This window comes from Plutella xylostella, chromosome 26 (genome assembly GCF_932276165.1).
Source record: "Plutella xylostella chromosome 26, ilPluXylo3.1, whole genome shotgun sequence".
NCBI lineage: Eukaryota > Metazoa > Arthropoda > Insecta > Lepidoptera > Plutellidae > Plutella > Plutella xylostella.
This window is the reverse complement of record NC_064006.1, coordinates 4,461,757-4,480,149: the sequence shown is the minus strand read 5'-3', so window position 1 is coordinate 4,480,149 and position 18,393 is coordinate 4,461,757. Positions and strand designations below refer to the sequence as shown.

The window sequence follows — 18,393 nt, the reverse complement described above, 5'->3', positions numbered from 1 at the left end:
AATGCCTAGGACCGACTTGTGGCACTGGTTGGATGATGCTAATATTCAGAAATTGATAATTACAGGCTGATAATGAACTGCTCTCTGCTCTACAATGGCCAGCAGTTCTTCAAGCAAGGTTAACTTGTGAATATTATTTCTCGCGTATACGGTATATATAACCAGAGAGCGGAAGCACATAATCTAATAACATTAGGATCATCTATGGATTAAGCCAGCTTAGCTCGACAGGCTTTAGCCCCTGTAATGCTAAGAAATAACATATTACGTATTTAGTATGTACATGTATAGGTCAAGTCCCAATTTGGTTCACAGTCACTGTTAAGTGGTCGCATTTATGGTGTGTCCAGATAATGCGCGGCAGAACGCGGTAGCAACGCACGGTATGTGTATAGTATATGTATGGCACTTAGGAGGAATAAGACAAACTCTAGCTAGACATACCTTTAGAATACTTTAGATTATAGTTCTCCATCCCAATGTTTTAGTAGGACGCACTGAGCGAAGAAGTTTCAATGCTAACACTACTCCACAAAAGGATTTAATATCTAAGTGTTAACTGTAGGCAGGTCATCATCAGTCAACAATCCTCCTCTGCTGACTTTGACTTTGCTCATGATGATGCGTGCATAAATGATTTACATATCTGCATAGGAAGCACAATTCAATTAACAACATCAGGGGTTCACTCTCTAAGACGAAAAACTAAGTTTTGGAGCGCTGTTGCGTGAGCCACGACTCTATCTCGTTTTATTAATCGCGCCGATTGCACGACATCCCTCATTTGTAGATTTTTCATCAGTATAGAGTAACCCCCCTCCAGCTACTCGAATCATCAATACGCAAACAGTAAACGTAACATGTGAACGAGCTACGAACGCACGGGTAAGCGCGGTCGGAAGCCAACATGATTCACTAAGGAAACATTTTATTGTATGCAAAACTATTAATGATTTCCATTTCCTTCGTTGGAATGCAGTAGGGTCACTCTTTATGACGAAAAACTTCGGACCGCTCTGCTGCGCGGGCTCCGACTCTATCGCGTTGTATTAAAACTTTTTTCGTCAGTATAGAAATAGATAACCCACAGTGTACAGTAGGCAGTATTATAGCACTTTTGTGAGCAGACCATAACTCACTTTGCAATAAGTCTCATCCATATTTTATGCGATGAACGACTTTAATAATAGAACTACCCAAAATTGCTAAGGATCTATATTTTTAGCCGTATGATACTATACAGGTTTCGGCACTTTTAATAACGTAGTAAGTAAAGTTCATAACTTATTTATGGGACTTGCAAAATTTAAATAAACTCCTCGCATACCCAAATTTAAATTCAAATCACGAGTAACGAATTGGTATCCGTTAAATTAAAGCGCGGTTTACACGATAGGTACCTACGCACACCAAACCCTGTAACAGCGTACGCTATAAAAGTATAAAATATCATGAACGTCGTGTTTTTTTTATTGAACGTTTTTGTTAGGATCCTCTTGTAATACGGCCATAGTAAAAGCCGTTTCTGTACAAATGCTAAGTACTAATAGTAATTTGGTAACTAGTAAGTAACTATCCGAGTCCTCAACCTCAAATGGTTAATATAGTTTGTCAGTGTCAGTTAGATCATCACGCGTATCCTGTACCGCTAGGTGGCAAAGACACGTTGTATGCAAACCATTTCCTTGGCCTAAATAGGATGATGAGTACTTGCGAAGTTACGACCTGGGTTCGCGGGTTCGGCAACCTTTGTGTCGTGCATTGTTGTCTTGTCTGGTATCTGACCCGTGTAATTATGTATGTACCCCTAAATAAAATTTAGAAAATCTTTGGGTCATAGATATATATTAATTTAACCTTTGTATCTTTTAATTTTAATTTTATAAATGTAAGTGTAATTATGATATGATATGGGCTTTTTACACCTGAAATAATAAAGATATAGTATGGGTATAGATAGTTCGAGAGTTTCCCTTGTCTTGCGTTCGAAATTCGAAAGAAACAAATAGTTTTAAATGTATAATTTCTAACTGGCCAGTCACAGTAACATGTCCAGCCTCTATGGAGGTCATTCGCGCCGCCAACGGACGCCGGATATCCGCCGATAGAGCGCTTTTACTGCCAAAACGTCGAGCGTAATTAAAAAAATGTGCATCGCTGGGTAGGATGGGATGCGCGAAATTATCACCAATTTCATGATGACTAATGATGTGTTGTTTTCAGGACTATAGACTTATAGCCATGGACTACATCATGATAACTATTATGCTTCAGTAATGGTGGGATACTAGGCTGCCTGAATTTATTGTACATGGCATTCTATTAAATTTTACAGCAAAAGTATGTCTACAACAGGCGATTTTTTGCTCTATATATTTTACGTTACGTAATGCTTTCAGCATTTTGAATATTGAATAGCTGTGCTAAGTGACCAATTTATAGTTACAGATAAACACTTAAATGTTACATAGAATTTGATAAATGAGCATGTAAACTACAAACAGATCATTTTACTCAGCTAATAAAATATAACCTACATAGCTCTTACATTCTGCAAGCTGCAGAGGCAGTAGGCGGGCCATATAAGCTGTAGAACTGATGGCTGGTGCGGTAAATGAGTTCTCAAAGAGTGATCATAAGTAGGCAATTGTAGTAGCTCATTTAGCCATACAAGTGCATAGAATAATAGAATACCATTAGATAAGTTACTTTATGCCTATATTTCTGTATATTTTTTGTGTGTGTAGCAATAAATGATAATGATTTGATTTAGTAAGGGATTTCCTATGTCCCGGATGTGGGGAGCCCTTAAGCCTCCTACTCTTGACTTACTTGATAGCATCTAATAAGAAACTTATTTAATCTGTCTGCAGCCTGTAGTGTAGATGGATCATAATATTTAAATAAATAGAAATTTCTGTATCTCAACAACAACACAACTCCTTTCATTCTTATTAATGTTAAAAGTACAATGGCAAGGCCATATTATGTGTAGAATAATATAAACTGGTGCATTTAAAGTAATAAATATACATAGGTACATATTTAATATTTATAATACCTACATCAGGATGTTGAAGAGAGATGATGACACGAAAGATGCCTGGCTACCCATAGCACAGGGTATCCTAGTTTGGGAGCCAGGAACCAAAATGTAAACCTACTTATGGCAAATAAATATTTTTCATTTTTCACTTTCAGAGGGTGCAGTAGAAGGTACCAAAGATATTTTATAAAACTCATTATTTCTCATGGATTCATCTGAACATATGACTTTAAGTATTTTGGATGGTGATTGTTGATTGACCCACAAACCAATTTGATGTTGGACTACCCTGAAAGACTGTCACATAATATAACAAACCAATATAAACATACTTTTTGTTTCAGGTATACTAAGCATAAAAAATATGAATTCAATAAGATACGTACCTACCAAATAAGTTAATGCAATAAATAATAAGGAACTATGTACAAGGTAGAAAATTAAATTAAATTTAAATTAAGTCCAAAAATATAAGAAACTATGGTGCGATTTGATGAGGTTTTCTAGTATAAATAATAACAACATTCATAAATAAAAGCAAAACTTACTTAATTGATGCGCTGCAACGCTGTCCTTTGTCAGGGCAACGAAAATGATAAAGTACACCACACAAGGCACACACCAAACACTTGCACGAATATACGGCATTTTAGCACGCATTACAGCTATTTGAGACATATTATTATACACCGTAACACTTAATAAAGAACGAGGAAAATCTACATCTTGTGTTTAAGTAAACTAATGACGATAAAGTTTGAAAATTATAAATAAACAAAAACACTGCACGCAACCACTTCGACGGCTGTTGGTTTGTGACACAGACACAGAATAACTAAATGAGGGGGGGGGGAGCAGTTTTGACAGCCAACCACGCCAATCGCTACTCTGTGGTCGCGTGTTGCGTGTTTTAATGACTCTTCTACACTCACACCTTCTCGTCAGAGAAGTAATGTTCCTTGCACTAGCCCTTCTGTTGCTTGAGCAGCTGAAACTGAAAGTTGGCTTTACTTCTCATAGTATAATACCCGTATTTCTAAAATAATCGAAATCACTCAAATAATAGTGACCTCTCCGAAACCAAAAACCGTTTTTTGTTTATGGTTGGTCTAAGTAATCTCTGGTCGGAAGAGGGGAGGGAAAGGGAAGGGAGGAGAAGGGGAGGGAATTCCCCCTCATTCATACCATACTTCATTTGAGTGTACCTGTCATAACTGTCATTTCAATTTCATTCAAGTTAAAGTTTACGAATATTGAAAAACTTGGAAACTGCAGTTTTAATTATTTTGTAAAGTGATAATTTGGAACCGGGTGGTTACGCTGGCTTAAGTATAGGTATAATCTAACTTTTGTGGTATCCCTGTTCAATACTTTCTTGTTTTTCAACTATAAGCACAGAAATATAATTATCTATTTACAAGTCAGGATTTTCTAAGTAATTTGTAAACTCGAGTTTTTGTTTTGAAAATAATGAGAATTTAGTTGCACTGAGCTGTAACAGTTGTCTCAGTTCGTCTGGTTTGATAACAAAATAAAATGTCTACGTATACGTAGTGATACGATAGTTACCTATCTATGTATTGGCCACACAAAGGAATACAAATCATTATCTATACTTACGTGAATCATAATTATTATCAATTTGCTAATTAATTCTGCATGAACACCAAAAAAACAGATTATACAACTCCCTTTTCTCCAATCACACAGAACCCAGCACCATGTTACCGGAGATACACAAGAATGCAGTGATGCATGGCTGCATCGACTACTTCTGCCTGGTCTGCGAGGAGTTGCTGAAGCACGACCACGAGGTGGAAGCTCACATCACCAAGCCGGTGCACAGGAGTAACCTGGAGAAGACCTTGTATGTTGAGAGCTGTAGCAGCGATCACATTAGGAAGGTAAGCTTATGTTGAATGATGATTGAGGGATGGCTGGGTTGTGAACCTCTGAGTGAAATGCAGTATAGATAGATGTAACCGAGCGGTGGTTGCTCAGTCGGGTGAGCGTCTGCTTCTCAATCAAGAGATGCGGGTTCGAATCCCGGGGCTGACATGTACCAATTAGTTCTTTTAACTTAAGTACAATGTATACCATCGCTCTTACGGTGAAGGAAAACATCGTGAGGAAACCTGCATATATCTAGATCTAGCACATCTAGATATGTGAACCCACCAACCCGCAGTGGACCAGCGTGGTGGGAAATGGTCCAAGCTTAGTAAGGCAGTTTAGACCTTGGGGATATGCACAAAGGTTCCACTCGAGAGAGCCAGGTGCAGGTACTTACACCCCCACAGAGAATAGAATAGATTTAACAATTGATTGGCATTTACTTTCAGTGTTTCAGTAAACACTTATAAATTTTCCATATTCAGCTTTTCATATAAGAGCCAAGAAGTCTTTACGGGTATGCATATCTATTGATAAAAATTGCACTTAGGAATTTGATAAAAAAGCAGATATACTGAGATTACTGCTGGGCACTAACAATTTAGTCTAAACTTTACAGGTACTTAGGTACCATGTTTAGGGTTCCGTTTATGCTCTAAAATTTTAGGTCCTCTACTCCCACATAATGTAACACTAACTAACTGTTACTTTATTTATGGGGGTGTAATATAATTTAACACTACTTTGCTTTCAGGTCAAAAAAGGATACTACTGCCAATTCTGCAACATGCTTGTGTCTACAATGGCCAAAATTAATTTGCACATTAAAGATGAGAAGCATTTGTTTAACAAAATGGATGACTCAGACGGTGACATCAAAAGATCAGCTTTCCTCAAGTGGGTTAAAAATGCAGTTATAGCCTTTGATGATGTCCTCATAGATGAATTTACGTGGAATGGATTTATTGATAACACTTGTATGATTTGTGACGTGGAATTTGACGATGCCGATATTCATAAGAATGAAACCGAGCATATCCTCAAATTGATTCAGGCTAAAGTGCAAATTGGTGCTGACAACATATCACGCAAAGTAAGTTTTGTAGCATGTATTTTTAACATTTATGACGAAAACCAAAGAGACGGTTAGTTTTATTTAGTAAGTTAGGTTTGGTACCTACAATGAATTAAGTATCTACATAATTAGTAAATTAAATTAATAAGTAGTATCTAATTATTATGTATGGAAAAACACTAGAAGAACTATGCTTTATTGTACACAATAGGTACTTATAACTATAGTATACTTAATAACTATTGTTTTTTTTAATTTTCCAGGTAGATGATTCAACATACCAATGCTTAACATGTAACACAGTCATCCCAACAAGTGAAATGATGACTCACTTTGATAAACCAGAGCATTCTAAAATTTATCTCGAGTGTCGTAAGGCGAAGCGAGCCTTCTTCAATAAGAACGTTATCGTCGCCAACCAAATGGAGAGTCCTAAACTTGAAACATCAAGTAAAACTTATAAAGAATCTAATATCCAAATTGATCAAGGTGAAAAAAAAGCACAAGATAAAAAAGAGGAAGAAGAAAAGAAAAGGGCTGACGAACAGAAAAAGGAAGACGAAAATAAAAAGGAGGAGGAAAAGAACAAGGAAGAAGAAAAGAAAAGGCAGGACGAGAATAAAAAGGAATTAGAAAGGAAAAGGCAGGAGGAAATGAAAAAGGAGGCAGAAAAGAAAACTGAAGCAGAAAGGAAAAGGGAGGAGGAAAGAAAGGAAGAAGAAAAGAAAAAGGAAGAAGAAAAGAAAAAAGAAGAAGAAAAGAAAAAGGAAGCAGAAAGAAAAAGGGAGGAGGCAAAGAAAAAGGAAGAAGAATTGAAAAAAGAACAAGCAAGGAAAAGGGAGGAAGAAATGAAAAAGGAAGAAGAAAAGAAAAAGGAAGCGGAAAGGAAAAAGGAAGAAGAAAAGAAAAAAACAAAAGAAGTTGCAGAAACTAAATCAGAAGATGCAAGTTCGAAAAAAGTCCCCCAAAAAGGCAAGAGAAAAATAAAAAAAGAGTATGTGTCTGATATTTGTGACATACTAGGGATCTCCAACTACATGCAAGTAACCAATGATTTTCAGGTTCACTGTCTGCTCTGTGATCTTGATGTGGCCTCGTGTCAGGAATCTTTCCACGTCAACAGCCTGCACCATAAGAGGCTGTTGACATTGCAGAATGAACGAGCTCAAAAGATGAGAGCCAAGTACAGCAGATCTGAGGACAAGAACACAATATCACCGGCTAATAGGGAAGCAGAAAAGAACAGGACCAAAATCAGTGCCTCTGCAGCAGAATTCCAAAAGAAAAATGTCCAGATAGACTTGATCAATGACAAAGCTTACTGCAGTGATTGCTCCCAAACTGTCAAGTTCATATTCGAAGATATCGAGAAGCATATAGCTGATCATAAGAACAAAGTGGCTGCTTCAACTGGTGAAAAATACCCTGCATTCAACAAAAGTGACTGCAAAAAGACGGCTCCAGCTAAAAGTGCTGTTAAGACTGAGGTCATGATTGATGAAGAAACTGAGAAATTCGCTGAAGATAACCAACTGAGATTGATCCAGTCTAGCAACATGGCCTTCTGCACGCCATGCCAGCTGAAAGTGCCACTATCACTGAAGAGCATGAAACAACATGTCAATGGCACGGGCCACCAAACCTTGCAGAAAAAGCCCGAAGTTGAGAGACCGGAGTCTCCCCTATACAGGACAAAGCCTATGAAATATTTTGTTGAAACTTGCACGATTGTAGAGAACATGTTTAGACATGATGCGGTGATCAATGATGATATTTGTGTGAACGTGAGCAGTTTCATGTTTCTGACTCAGATGGACGGGGTGATCGAGTGCCTGGCGTGCGATGAAACCGTGAATGACGCTGAAGAGCACCACAAGACCAAGATGCATCAGAAAGTTATGCAGGAAACTCCGGTCCTCTATACTATAGATTCGGAGTTTATCCGGGAGGTATGTAGACTGTAAATTTTGAAGCTTTTCGCGTTTTGCGTTAGCAATAGGTAACTTCTTAGCGCGACAAAAACTATAACTGTATCATTTTTGTCATTATGTTGAAAGGATAAGGCAGTCAGATACCCATTATAGGATCCTCTTCGCATGATTTGAAAAAAAAAAAAACAATGAGACCCATTATTACCATTATCATCACAAGTCATTAAGTATTTTGCTGCTGGACATATGCATCCCCAAATGACACTCCTTACCCCAGCCTTCCTAATTCCAACCATAAGTGAAAGAAGAAAGATCATAACTTATTCGAATCTTTTATCCAAACCTCACTTTAATTCCCAGGTAAGAGACGAGATCTACCACTGCGGCTTCTGCAACGAGACCGAGGCCGGCTGGGATGACTTACAAGAGCACTTGAAGAGCTACCCACACAAGAGCAACCGGGAGTCATGTGAGTACGCGTGGGAACAACACATGCCTGCCATCAGGAAGCAGAGGGCGGCTGAGCAGAGACAGACGGCTGAATACGAGTTTCTGATGCGGCTCATGGTAGGCGCACATTTTAAACAGTTCTAGAACTCAATTCGTAAAGTCTGTTTTTTAATCTCAGATACTAAATTGACAGCAGGGCTACTACGAAAATCGAACGAACGAACGCTGTCATGCAATCGGTAAGCCTAATATAACGAGATAGAGTCGTGGTTATCGCTGCATATTTGTTGTGCCGATTGCGTGAAAATTCTTGTTCATTCGTTCGTTCGATTTTCGTTGTAGCCCTGCTGTCAATTTAGAATCTGAGATTAAAAAACAGACTTTAGAACTGTTTTTCTAGCTCTAGTAAGGCCAACCGTTCGAACAGTGAAAAGCAAGAAGAGTTTGTGTGGCGCCACCTATCGGTATATACGTTGTACTACATCAGCGCCATACAAATTATTTTACTTTTCAGTGATCGAACGGTAACAAAAAGTCCAAAAAGAGGTAATATTAGGCACTGTGCCAAAGTGTACTAGAAAACTGTGCCTTTAAATAAGTCCTTATAAGTTTTCAATTTTGTGTTTATTTCATGAAGTTAATGTGTTTATAAAAAAACTTATGATTAGTAATCAAATATTTTTTCTAATGTGCCAAACTTTAGTCATCGTAAGTATCGCAACTATATTTTGACCTCCTAGATATTCACGAAAATTTTTACAAGTTTCTTTTTATGATGGTTTTATCTAAGTATTAATCGTCAAGCCATTGTATCTGAAAGTTATAAATCAAACTATATTAATCGATAATTTAGAATTACTTACATAACATTTCGGTCACACACTCCGACTCACTGTATACGAAGTATACCTACCTACTATTATAAGTGTTATTCCGAAAAAAGAGTTAGAGTGGAGGCTGTGTGAATGAACCGTTATATTAGTTATTATTATGCTGTTTTGTTTACCAAGTATGTAAGTAGAATGTACTTTGTTACTGTTACCAAATCTCTGTTTTAAGTGCGTTAATAAAGACTGTTGATGGTGCCTTAACATTGATAGGAGTTTGTATTAGAATATAATATTATAATAAGCATTCCAATAGTAATAAACTTTGTATACGTTTTGTAACTAGTATTTTTATTGTTGTACATACCTAGTGTTGAATTTCATCAGTGCTTACGGGTAAACTTAACCGTCAACTATCTTATCTGTTCCATCTCACTATCAGTCTCTCTCACTATTAGTTCATAACATGCAACATAGATGGCGTTTCCATGCATTTTATCGATGACCTCCGAAATGTAATAATAAATCCATTAATCCTTCCTCAAGTTCGTCTCAATGAAACGTATAAAACTGATTACGCAGTCTATTTTTCTCGCTCTTTACTATGTGCCAGTAAGGGATGAAATTCTATAAAGGCCACTCTACAAGCGAAGCGATGTAAACAAACAAACATATCCTATAATGAAGTTTATACGTTACTGTGTTTTTATTTCTTGCGGCGATTGGTCGTGGCAATGTTCAAACTCCGGTAAAAAATATTAATATGTAAACGTGATAGTGCCAAAAAAATACTGCATTCTTATTTTAAGGTATGTAAGAGTTGTAAAAGAATTTGGTGAATTTTGTGTGAACTGGACTTTGAAATCATTTAGAAGACCGTGTCTGTTAAAATTCTGCAGGTGAGTAGCTTATTGATTTCCCCCCTACATAAGTATGCGTGCATTATATTGGAGTCTTTTATAAATATTTTTCACAAGGAGCCCGTTTTATAAATCATTAATTAAGTACGTGCAAACATCTATCTATCTAACTTTCCTATCATGCGTTTTTGCAAATGACGTGTTACGAACGTACCCGATCCAGGAATAGCATCCGGTTTCCGCCACTTCCGGACATAACGGACATTCATCTGATGCCTTCTGGAAGTTCACTAATAAAACGTCACCCTTTGTATGTTAGTTATTGGGTATAATGAACCCTATTGATGTATTTTTATATTGTACACTTTAACTAGGTAACTTCTAAGAAGAATAATTCGCAATTTTTCACACCATATTTGGCGTGAAAAATGGTGGCTTGCTTTTTTAGAGTAGGTACCTAGGTATTCACATTCCAGTTCGGTCATGCTCTAAGAAATAGGCACCTAGACTTCAAAAATGTATGCCATATTTCCTGTTATTATATATGAGTTTGAATAATATTGTATAAGTGTGGTAGCTAGTTACTGGCTAGCGGTTGCGTGTTTTGGATGCCACGGATTCTGTTAGACATGCAATGTTGATGAACACTTCAAATTACAATCTGAAAAATATCACTGAGTTTTAAGAAACTCTTAAAACCCTCTTTGAGTGCCGATGGTACCTCGTATCACTCGTACCTACGCTAAGCAATATTGCGTAGTCGGCATTCTATGTGTTAAGTACACAGCCATCGAGATGTAGAGTAGAGTAGGGAGAGATCTTCAAAATTTGCAGAAAAAAACACGTATGTACATTCTTAATTTTAATGAAATGAAATGAAGACATTTATTTGCCTATTTGGTTTAGAAATGGGTTCCTGGCTCCCAAACTAGGATACCCTATGGGTAGCCAGATAATGAACCATCTTCTACCCATCTCCCATCTGTACCTACAAGTTTTAAAAGCTCTTTTTCTCTAACCGCCAGTGTCGAATTTAGACCCAATCTGGCACAACCAAGACTGAGAACAAAAATATCTGCACCGGCCGGGAATCGAACCCGGGACTTTCAGCACAACTACTTACCCACTTCCTGTGCCACCCGGTCGTCTAAAGTCTAAACCCTTTATTAGATGGATTACATTGTGTATCTTTTTGGGAATTTTATTATTTGTCAAAGGAAATCGTCAGTTTCCGGTTTTTTATACGACTTTCCTTGTCGTTAGGAGGCAATATATTATGTAGACTATAGGTATAATAATGTTGTACATACTACATACGGACAAACCGTACGAACACATGTGATAACTGCCTTGAGGTAAACGTGTCATTGTCAGTGGAAGTACGACTTACTTACATATACTGTACTTACCTACCTATTGATATAACTTAACTTACTATACTCACGATACGAGGTCCATAAGTGGACCACGGTAAGGTCGGTTTACCTAAAAAAATGTTTGGTGCCCGTAACAATATTGAAGTCAAAGCTAGGGACGCTAGGGTCAAATAATGTAGATGTTACGCGTAATTATGGTACCTACTCTTCCAATAAATGTCTCGCTAGGTAGACCCCCGTAGGGTGGTTATAAGGTCAGCAAGTCTGGTACCTATCGGGTATCGAATCTGGGACCACACACTGGGAAACATAAGTTGCGTGCTCTAAAGAGGTAGTTTGTTGAAGGTTTATGCTCCGTTTGCTTATACTTACCGAATATAGGGTTTGATTATGTAAGCCTAGGTAATCGCTTCGTGTTTTTCCTACATTTTGTTTCTGTCCCACTACTGAATATAACCAACCATAGAATTGTCAAAAGCTGTACCAGTAGGACTAAAGTTGTTTAAAATGAGACCAAAAGCTGAGTTACTTACCCCTCTTCGGCTTGCCCAACCAATTTGCAACACCATGTTGTTAGCTGATCAGAGGATCCACCAAGGAGAATAAAACACCTAAGGTGTACATAGGTATTCAGTTTAGTTAGTCTCCAAGATCGGTACATTTGGTACCTACTTATATTATTAGCGTTCCGCTGTTGAACACGAACAAAACAATGCACATCATTGTTTCATGGTTAATGAACCGTATTATACCGTAATTCAGTTAGGTTGTTAGGTAGGATATACCTAGATACAGTGCTTGCTGAAGCCTCAATAATGCTATCATATATTTTCAATTAAGTATATTAGTTACTTTCGAAATACCTACTAGCTGTACCTTGCTATTCTGGGTTTGTGTGTGTCTTTACTTTAAAAAATCGAGCTATGATTTCCCCTCGAGCTTCGCTTCGTATTAAAAGGCCTTCCGTGTGATATGTCGTAAAACACTATGTAGAGCTGAACACTTTTACATAAGTACAGCATTTGTCACCCTGGTGAAAGTATTACCAACCCAGTCAGAAAAGTTTCAGTAGCTGACTGACCTAGAGGGTTACTCTATGTATAAGACGAAAAACGAACGAACGAGAGCTGTCGTGCAATCGGCACCACGAACCACAACTATATACAGGGTGTTGCAAAAAGGGTATACTAAGCCGAAACCTACATGTGCAGCATGGTATATCTAAGCCCAAAACTGAAAATCAGAATTTGAAAATTCGCGAAAAAAATATTTCTCTTTCCATAGAAACTTTGTTGGTCACGTAACTTTTTACTATAGAAAATTAATTTTTTTTTCGCGAATTTCCAAATTCTGATTTCAGTTTTGGGCTTAGATATACCATGCTGCACATGTAGGTTCCGGCTTAGTATACCAATTTTGCAACACCCTGTAGAGTCGTGGTTCGGGCTCCGAAACTTAGTATTAGGTATATAGTATATACCTAATACTAAGTTTACAAGGGTGCCACTCTACCTACGAGTATATACTATATACTCGTAGGTAGAGTGGCACCCCTGGGGTGTGGCAGAGAGGTGAGGTAAATACAGTTGACAGTAAGGCACTAGGGGAGGATCTTTTACTTCTTATTGTAGAGCCTCCAATTTCCCACATGGTATCTTCATTTACGTTTAGGTATATTTGCAATAAAGACTGCATGCGTGTGGCCAACATTGTCGTGTACCATGAGCCACAACGAATGATTGAGAGCAGGCGCGGATCCACCCATATAGGCAAGGTGGGCATGCCCATCACCTAAATGACTTTGCCATATCAAACCACGGGATTTTATAATTTAGTTATTTTATCAAATGGCTTTTTTTATAGTTATGATGAGATGATTTCCTGGAAAGCCATAACATTTTGAGTCATGTCTTCAAGAGTCTATGTTACGGCTTACGGCCAAAGTCACTATTTACGTATGGGCACAACGAGACTAGTTTCATCTCGATTAGTCAATAGGTAGTTTCGTTATTTAAAAGACACCCTTTTTTTGAAAAAACGACCGGAATTTCCGTTTTTTTTTAATATTTCCCCAATTTTGAGCCCTGGAGTGGGTTTGTGGAAAAAATAATAACAAAATTATACGAGTTGTGTTAATTTATTAACAATTTAGTTAAAGGTTAGGATAAAAAAGAATCCTTCACATAATTATAATTAAAAAAAATTGCGGCACTTTTTTAAATGATGGCGCCTTGGGTTATGGCGGAACAACCAGAGTTTAAAAAATAAATAAATAGTTGTATACAATGTGTTGTTTTTCGAACCCGACAAACTTTAAGGGTGTATTCTACGAGTGATTTCATCGAGAAAACACCCCCATATGTGCGGTCAAATTTCAATATTCTAGAAATGGTGGCCATTTTAAAGTTTTAGATACTTAGTTTTCATAAAAAATCATATCTCGAGATTTAAACGGACATGAAATAAAATGATTTTATCCGCAAAAAGTCATCTCTATCCAATAAAAATATGCACAACTGCTAAAAAGTTACATAAAATAAGTTACAAGCAAGTTTTTTTGACAAAAAAAACAGCAATTGTATTGGTATCATTGTTTAGCTTATTTCAAATACTTTTTAATAAATATAAAAATACTATCAAAATGGGGCTATTTTCAAAGTAATTCAAGTAAATGTAAATTTTTGCTGTTTTTTAGTCAAAAAAACCTAGATTATGTACATATTGTACACTATGTGAAGGTGAACAATATAAGTATTTTAAAAACCGGCCAAGTGCGAGTCGGGCTCGCGCACAAAGGGTTCCGTAGCAGCAAATATAATATTACAGTTAAATCAACCTATCTCAAAAACTATAAGAGATACTTTGATCAAACCAAAAATCGTTGAAAGAGTTAATTAGCATGCATCACCTCTATTTTTTTTAGAATTTTATACCCCGTAGTTATAAAAATAGAGGGGGGGGGACATACTTTTTACGACTTTGAGAGCTGATATCTCAAAAACCGTTCACTTTAAGAAAAATGTTTTTTAGAAAACTTTATATCATTTTAAAAGACCTTTCCATTGATACCCCACACGGGTATGTACATCGAAAAAAAAAATTTCATCCCTCAGTTACATGTATGGGGGGCCCCACCCCCAATTCTTTTTTTTACTATTTAGTGTCATATTTTTGTAGCGGTTCATACAACACATATTCCCATCAAATTTCATCACTGTAGTACTTATAGTTTCCGAGTAAATCGGCTGTGACAGACGGACAGACGGACAGACGGACAGACGGACATGACGAAACTATAAGGGTTCCGTTTTTGCCATTTTGGCTACGGAACCCTAAAAACCGGCTAAAAGCGTGTCGGACACGCACGTGAAAGGGTTCCGTAGCTAAGTGGGTCTAAAAAAGTTTTCTCTTGGAAATTCCGCAATAAAAAGTAGCCTGAATTTATCCCCTTACTGTATACGATGCCATATTTGGCATTGAAAGTTTATGGCCCCTCATTTAAATTTTATAGAATATTTTAATCTGTGGCGTGACTTAAATAAATCTCAGATAACGTGGTTTGACGTTTATAAAAAAAACAGGTCCAGCGCCAAAAAACAAAAAGTTATGTCAGTTTTTTTCATAGGGGTTGAGAAGAAGAAAGTTGCTTCAGTTTACAGAGGATTTTTGTATGGTGTTCTTTCATAAATTGACATGTTACCTATTTCACATACAAGATTCATCTATTGAGAAGACATCAAGCTAAATAAAATTGAATTGGAATGAAAGATTTCAAATATTTTAGCTATCGAATGTAGTGGCCAAATATGGGATAGAATGCAGTTTAGCCAAAAAAAAAATCGGCAAATATGGGATTGTATGCAGAAAGGGGATAAATATTTCCAAGTCAAAAATGGCATTGCATGCATTGGTAGAACTTTTTGAATATTTCTTTGGAATGTGTGTACAATATTTTATTTTTTGCTTGGTAACAATAATCTTGCTTTTTTCTTATAATGTATGAATAATAATGTGAAAAATAATTAAATGCATATTTTAAACACTCATGACGGCATATAAGATGTAGAATCTTTAGAATGTTCAGGTATGAAATTAATTATGATACAGAAAAAAACTATTGTACATTCCTAAATTATGTAATCATGATCCTAATATTATAAAATAAGGGTGTGAGGCATTTTTAATTACCACTCTATTTAATTATTCCACAATATATAAGTAGTTAGGTACCTACATAATTTCGTATTCGAATGCATACAATGACATATTTGGAATGAACCCAAAACTGCATACAATGCCATATTTGTCATTTTTAGTTTTCAGTAAATTTTTTCATAATTACATGACCTGGATTTTTTTGCTATTTTTTGTAGGCTTTTTGGATAGTATAGATTATAAAATATATTTTTTTTAACCAAAACAAAAATCCATGCAGTAAGGGGTTAAGTTCGGGATGTCAGTTATCTACATCGGTTTACAAACATACATCCAAACTTATTTATAAACTTTTGCCTTCTGTAGGTATTTGGGTCAAAACTGTGGAAATCGGTAGGTTTTATCAAAAAAATGCGTTTCTTTGAAATAGCTGTAGGTAAGTATCTTAAAAAACTATTTTGCCAATAAAGTCAACCACATTTAAATGCGAATTTAGGCTAGTTGTTTACGTTGTATTGTAATTTTTCCTTGAACACAGAGTTTTGTCTGTAAAAAAATTCAAAAACTGTAAGTAAGCACTTGTTTTACAGTTTTTAATTATTTAAAAAAAATGCACTGTGTGACACCATCATAATTATCATCACTACAACAACAACAAAGACAAAAACAGCTATCAGTACCTCAAGGCGAGGCAAAATCAGTTTTTTTGACTTGCCCATCACCTATTTTGAGGTCTGGATCCGCGCCTGATTGAGAGACAATTGGTTAATGACCACCAGTTGACATTCAGATCGATCTGTTTTGATCCGGTATCCAGCGGCCATTGTCTAAAATAAATTGTTGTTAACCACGTATAATTGTTTAAACGGAGCTCGCCGACTTTGAGTCTTTTAGATTAATGGCGAAATAGGTTTTATACTTACTTTGATACAGCCTGTACCTATATACCCATCTGCCTAAAAAACATGCATTTTGAGGCATTTAATGGATATGTATAATATTAACTATACTTATCAGTTTTTGACTGTACATAACTGCTCCATTCTATTCTCTGTGGGGGTGTAAGTACCTGCACCTGGCTCCCTCAAGTGGAACCTTTGTGGATATCCCCTAGGTCTAAACTGCCTTCCTAAGCTTGGACCATTTCCCACCACGCTGTTCCACTGCGGGTTGGTGGGTTCACATTATCTAGATATGCTAGATCTATATGCAAGTTTCCTCACGATGTTTTCCTTCACCATAAGAGCGATGGTATACATTATACTTAAGTTAAAAGAACTCATTGGTACATGACAGCGCCGCCGGGATTCGAACCCGCATCTCTGGCGTGAGAAGCGGGCGCTTACCCGACTGAGCTACCGTACATAACTACCTGATGTCAGACTGTAGTCTGCTTACTGAAGCTATGTAGGTATAGTGTCTGTCGAGTTATGGCCAAAAGGACTAGGTAGCTTCTCAGTAAAGGGCTGTACGCTGTATACATATCCATCTGTCTAGTCTACCTACCACCCGCAAGTTTAAAGTAAGTACCTTTGTGGTGGCTCTGCCTGAAGAAGGCTATGATTAAGCCATTAAGGTTATGATTAGGTCAGCCAGCAGCAGCAGTGAAAGATTATTGGCTGACGATGAAGTAAATATAACTTATATTTATTACTATGTTTGTAATTTGTTGCATCTTGCCTTCAACGGTGGTCATTTTCTTGGCTATTAGTCAACTTCCTTATTCGTGGAATAAATCAGAGTAGACTTATAGGAAATGACGGTGGCAGTAGGCAATGTAGGTACTTACTTAGTACTAACTTTAATATTCGTTTGGTAGATACATTTCATATATCTAGGTCTACTCGCAGTAGGTACCTAAGCACTGTAGTTGAAGATAACAAAATGTCACTCTCATTAGAATGCTTCCTCAGCCTCCTCTTGTGTTCCACGGAATTCTAGCAACTCCAAACCTTGATTAGCCAATAAAAGACGAGGGGAGCCACTACACCCTCATCAAACGATAGCTATTTAATAATAGTCATACATTCTTTAGAAGCATAAATCAAAGCTAAGAAGCCAGTTTACACGTTAACGCACAGATTTCTTATTCGGAAAAGCCAGCCACTAACACACCTACAAAGAATATAATACCTAATTAGTCGATTCAATTCACTCCATTTGCTTGTCTTTACTGGAGAATTTCTCTGCCCCATCGGTCTGAAAACCTGATTGTTAGTGACTCTGATTATAATGAATGGTCATCTCAAAAACGTGCACCTTAGCGTGACCCTTGACGTCAACTGCTAAGTACAGGATGATTCATAATTGCCTCAACTTAAAAGACACGAGCGATTCGAGTATACAGAGTAGAACACAGACGCCAGGAGGGGTCACTCTATATAGACGAAAAACTACGTTTCGGAGGACTGCTGCGCGAGCCACGACTCTATCTCGTTGTATTAAATTTTGCACGATAGCTCTCGTTCGTTCGTTTTTCGTCAATATAGAGTGACCATTCAGATGACCGTACGTTATTATTTAACTATAGGAACTAATTTTAGTAGTATACCTAGCACTTAGCGGTGCCATGTCATGTGAGGCCATGCCATGACCGTGATATGGTATAGTACAATCCTGTATCTGTATCCACAGCTGTGATATGACCTAGAAAATAAAGTCTTTCCTATGTTTTTCTTGAGTTTATAAATGTAGGTAGGTAGTTAGATATTAAAGTTTTTTATTTATTTTTATAATTAGGTATATTGTGAATCTTAGCTGTGTTTGTATATTGCTGTTTT

The 18,393-nt window shown here is 36.9% G+C and overlaps 3 protein-coding genes across 3 annotated transcripts in view; 2 read left to right on the top strand and 1 right to left on the bottom strand.

Annotated features, from left to right (window-relative positions):
- LOC105387785 (disintegrin and metalloproteinase domain-containing protein 19) overlaps positions 1–3,885 on the bottom strand; it is a 65,700-nt gene extending 61,815 nt beyond the window's left edge. Inside the window, exon 1 of the mRNA XM_048630510.1 lies at positions 3,595–3,885. Coding sequence (XP_048486467.1) covers positions 3,595–3,724 — 130 coding nt within the window. The 5' untranslated portion in view covers positions 3,725–3,885. The remainder of the gene's footprint in view (positions 1–3,594) is intronic.
- Positions 3,886–4,221: 336 nt separating this feature from the next.
- LOC105387252 (transcriptional regulator ATRX homolog) lies at positions 4,222–9,564 on the top strand. Its single transcript, XM_048630484.1, has 6 exons — positions 4,222–4,381; positions 4,757–4,950; positions 5,694–6,032; positions 6,278–6,697; positions 6,782–7,963; positions 8,306–9,564. Exons 2-6 carry the CDS (start codon positions 4,768–4,770, stop codon positions 8,537–8,539), a joined length of 2,358 nt encoding a protein of 785 aa, XP_048486441.1. The 5' UTR covers positions 4,222–4,381; positions 4,757–4,767; the 3' UTR covers positions 8,540–9,564.
- Positions 9,565–9,896: 332 nt separating this feature from the next.
- The window catches only part of LOC105387238 (protein phosphatase PP2A 55 kDa regulatory subunit), a 43,636-nt gene continuing 35,139 nt past the window's right edge, over positions 9,897–18,393 (top strand). Inside the window, exon 1 of the mRNA XM_048630648.1 lies at positions 9,897–10,121. The gene's annotated coding sequence lies outside the window, so the exon portion shown is untranslated. The remainder of the gene's footprint in view (positions 10,122–18,393) is intronic.

Coding starts and splice junctions, on each gene's coding strand:
- LOC105387252 (XM_048630484.1), top strand. CDS start 4,768: ATGTTACCGGAGATACACAAGAATGCAGTGATGCATGGCTGCATCGAC. Junction 4,951..5,693: donor GCAGCGATCACATTAGGAAG/GTAAGCTTATGT, acceptor CTTTGCTTTCAG/GTCAAAAAAGGATACTACTG. Junction 7,964..8,305: donor ATTCGGAGTTTATCCGGGAG/GTATGTAGACTG, acceptor TTTAATTCCCAG/GTAAGAGACGAGATCTACCA.